This window comes from Morus notabilis, unplaced genomic scaffold (genome assembly GCF_000414095.1).
Source record: "Morus notabilis unplaced genomic scaffold, ASM41409v2 Scaffold467, whole genome shotgun sequence".
In the NCBI taxonomy this organism is placed as follows: domain Eukaryota; kingdom Viridiplantae; phylum Streptophyta; class Magnoliopsida; order Rosales; family Moraceae; genus Morus; species Morus notabilis.
The window spans coordinates 843284-845506 of NW_010361652.1; the positions used below are offsets into that span (position 1 = coordinate 843284).

At 35.2% G+C, this 2223-nt stretch overlaps 1 protein-coding gene across 2 annotated transcripts in view; it reads left to right on the forward strand.

The window, feature by feature from the left end:
• The window catches only part of LOC21408781 (RNA polymerase sigma factor sigC), a 4433-nt gene extending 2210 nt beyond the window's left edge, over positions 1-2223 (forward strand). Inside the window, exons 4-7 of one of the 2 annotated variants that reach the window (XM_024167180.1) lie at positions 1-121; positions 935-1075; positions 1175-1375; positions 1782-2223. The exon at positions 1-121 is cut by the window's left edge and continues 143 nt beyond it. In XM_024167180.1, the coding sequence (XP_024022948.1) occupies positions 1-121; positions 935-1075; positions 1175-1375; positions 1782-2060 (742 nt within the window). In that variant the 3' untranslated portion in view covers positions 2061-2223. The remainder of the gene's footprint in view (positions 122-934; positions 1076-1174; positions 1376-1781) is intronic. The other variant, XM_024167181.1, reaches the window with a different exon arrangement.

Consider the following 2223-nt stretch of genomic DNA (forward strand, 5'->3'; position numbering starts at 1 on the left):
GCAGGATTTGCATTTCGGTTGGCATTGCCGGGATGAGCTTATAAGGAGTACTAAGTCCTTAGTTCTGTACCTTGCAAGAAACTATAGGGGCCTAGGCATAGCCTTGGAAGATTTACTTCAGGTTTGTTAAGTGCATACTGCATTAGTCCTACATTTTATGTGCATGGTCATTCACCTTGTTTAATTCATTTACTTTGTGAAATTGTATGGAATTGATTTCCTTGGATGTCAAATGGATGAATTCAAATTTGTTACAAGTTACCACTTTCCACATCCCAGAAAAAAGCGAGGATGAAAACATCGGTATCTATGTAAATATCTTACTTTAATTTAGGAATATTTCGACAGACAGCGTAAATATTGGAAAATTTTAGGAACAATCTCTATCAATTCTAAATAAAAGCATTTGATTTGTGGACATTTCGGTCTCTAAAAAAAACACATCTGTGTGGTCGTTTACGAACATATTGACAGAAATATCGAAATATTTTTTCGTCCAGGATAAAAAGGTCTGATTTGCATTGCTTTCAATTCTTTGTTGGCCATTGATCTTCATGGACATAAACTACATAGGCACCATGAAACAACAACAACAACAACAATAACAAGCCTTACTCCCAACTTAACATAGGCACCATGAAAAAGCTAGAAAATTTGCATCTTAAAGACATACAGTAAGTGTTATAAAGGAAATCTCTTGTCTAAAAATTATATTGTCGATGAAGACATTGTAGATCAAATATTGCCATGCATTCATTGTCAAAGTTAGTAAGAGTTGATACATTTTAAGTCCTTATCATAGAAACCATGAAACGAAATGAAGGTAAGATGAAGGCTGTGGTGGCAGTAGGGCATAAAAACTTGCATAGATTTGGCCAAATATGACGATATATTTCAATCAGCATATCATTTGTGTGCTTATTATATCTCTTAGGCTGGAAAAAAAGGCGTCTTGCAAGGTGCAGAAAGATTTGACCATACAAGAGGTTACAGATTCTCAACTTATGTCCAGTACTGGATAAGGAAATCGATGTCTCAATTGGTGGCGCGTCACGCTAGAGGGATACTAGTTCCTGTATGTTCCTCTCTGATCCAAGAAACTGTTTCTTCAAACAATGTCACATGTGAATGTGGTGGCTGATCAACATGTTGGTTTTCTTTTGTGTGTTTTTAGGGGACGTTAAGCAAGGCGATAAATCAGATACAGAAAACCCGAAAAGCGATCAGCAACAGCCAGAGGAAGCCCCCGGATGACAATGAGATTGCAAAGCTCACAGGCCTGTCTTTGGATAAAATCAGATCGGCTGGCAATTGCCTGAGAGTGGTTGGTTCGATTGATCATAAGATTGGGGACTGCTTTTCAGGAAAAAACATGGTATGTTTTCTGCCCTTTCCTATAGAAGTTAACTTTTCTTCAAGCAACTTCTTTAAAAAATTATATATATATCTCCTGGCATTTGATGGAATAGTAAAGATTCGTCCTTCTCCTCATTAAGATCTTGTATTTGAGTTAGTCCTGTCATACAAGATAATATAAACAATTCATTTCACAGTATGTTATACAACTTTTTAATTAGACTTTCACATATTCAACCGTTAAAAAATTAATAATAGTTAAAACATCGGTTCCTGTTGTCTATAATTTCGTTAAAATTAATTTTATGTGTTTGCATTATTTTCCTGCGCATTAAGTCAATAATAGAGAATAAATTATTCTTCTCAATGTTGTTTTCAATAGTTTTTTTTTTCTCTGACTTCAAATTCTATTCTTCATGTTGAAGGAATTCATGGCGGATATGTCAATAAAGACTCCTGAGGAGACTGTTATGAGACAACACATGAAAAGTGACATTCACAATCTTCTAGAAACCTTAGACCCAAGAGAGAGGCAAGTTTTGGTCTTACGTTATGGGCTTATAAACTGCCAGCCCAAGTCACTTGAGGAGATTGGGAAGCTTTTCAAAGTGAGCAAGGAATGGATAAGGAAGATTGAAAAGAAAGCTTTGACAAAGCTTAGAGATGAAACCAACGAAGATTTTAGCCATTACCTAAACCTATAGTTTCAGTTCATTAACTTGAGAAATGTCCAATACCTTTTTTCACATGAAAATACTAGAAGATTGAATTTATAAACTTTTTCCGTTACCATTTTTCTTTGGACTAAAATTCAAATATTCATAATTACGGCTCATCTTAAAGCGGTGCCTCACTACTACTAGACTA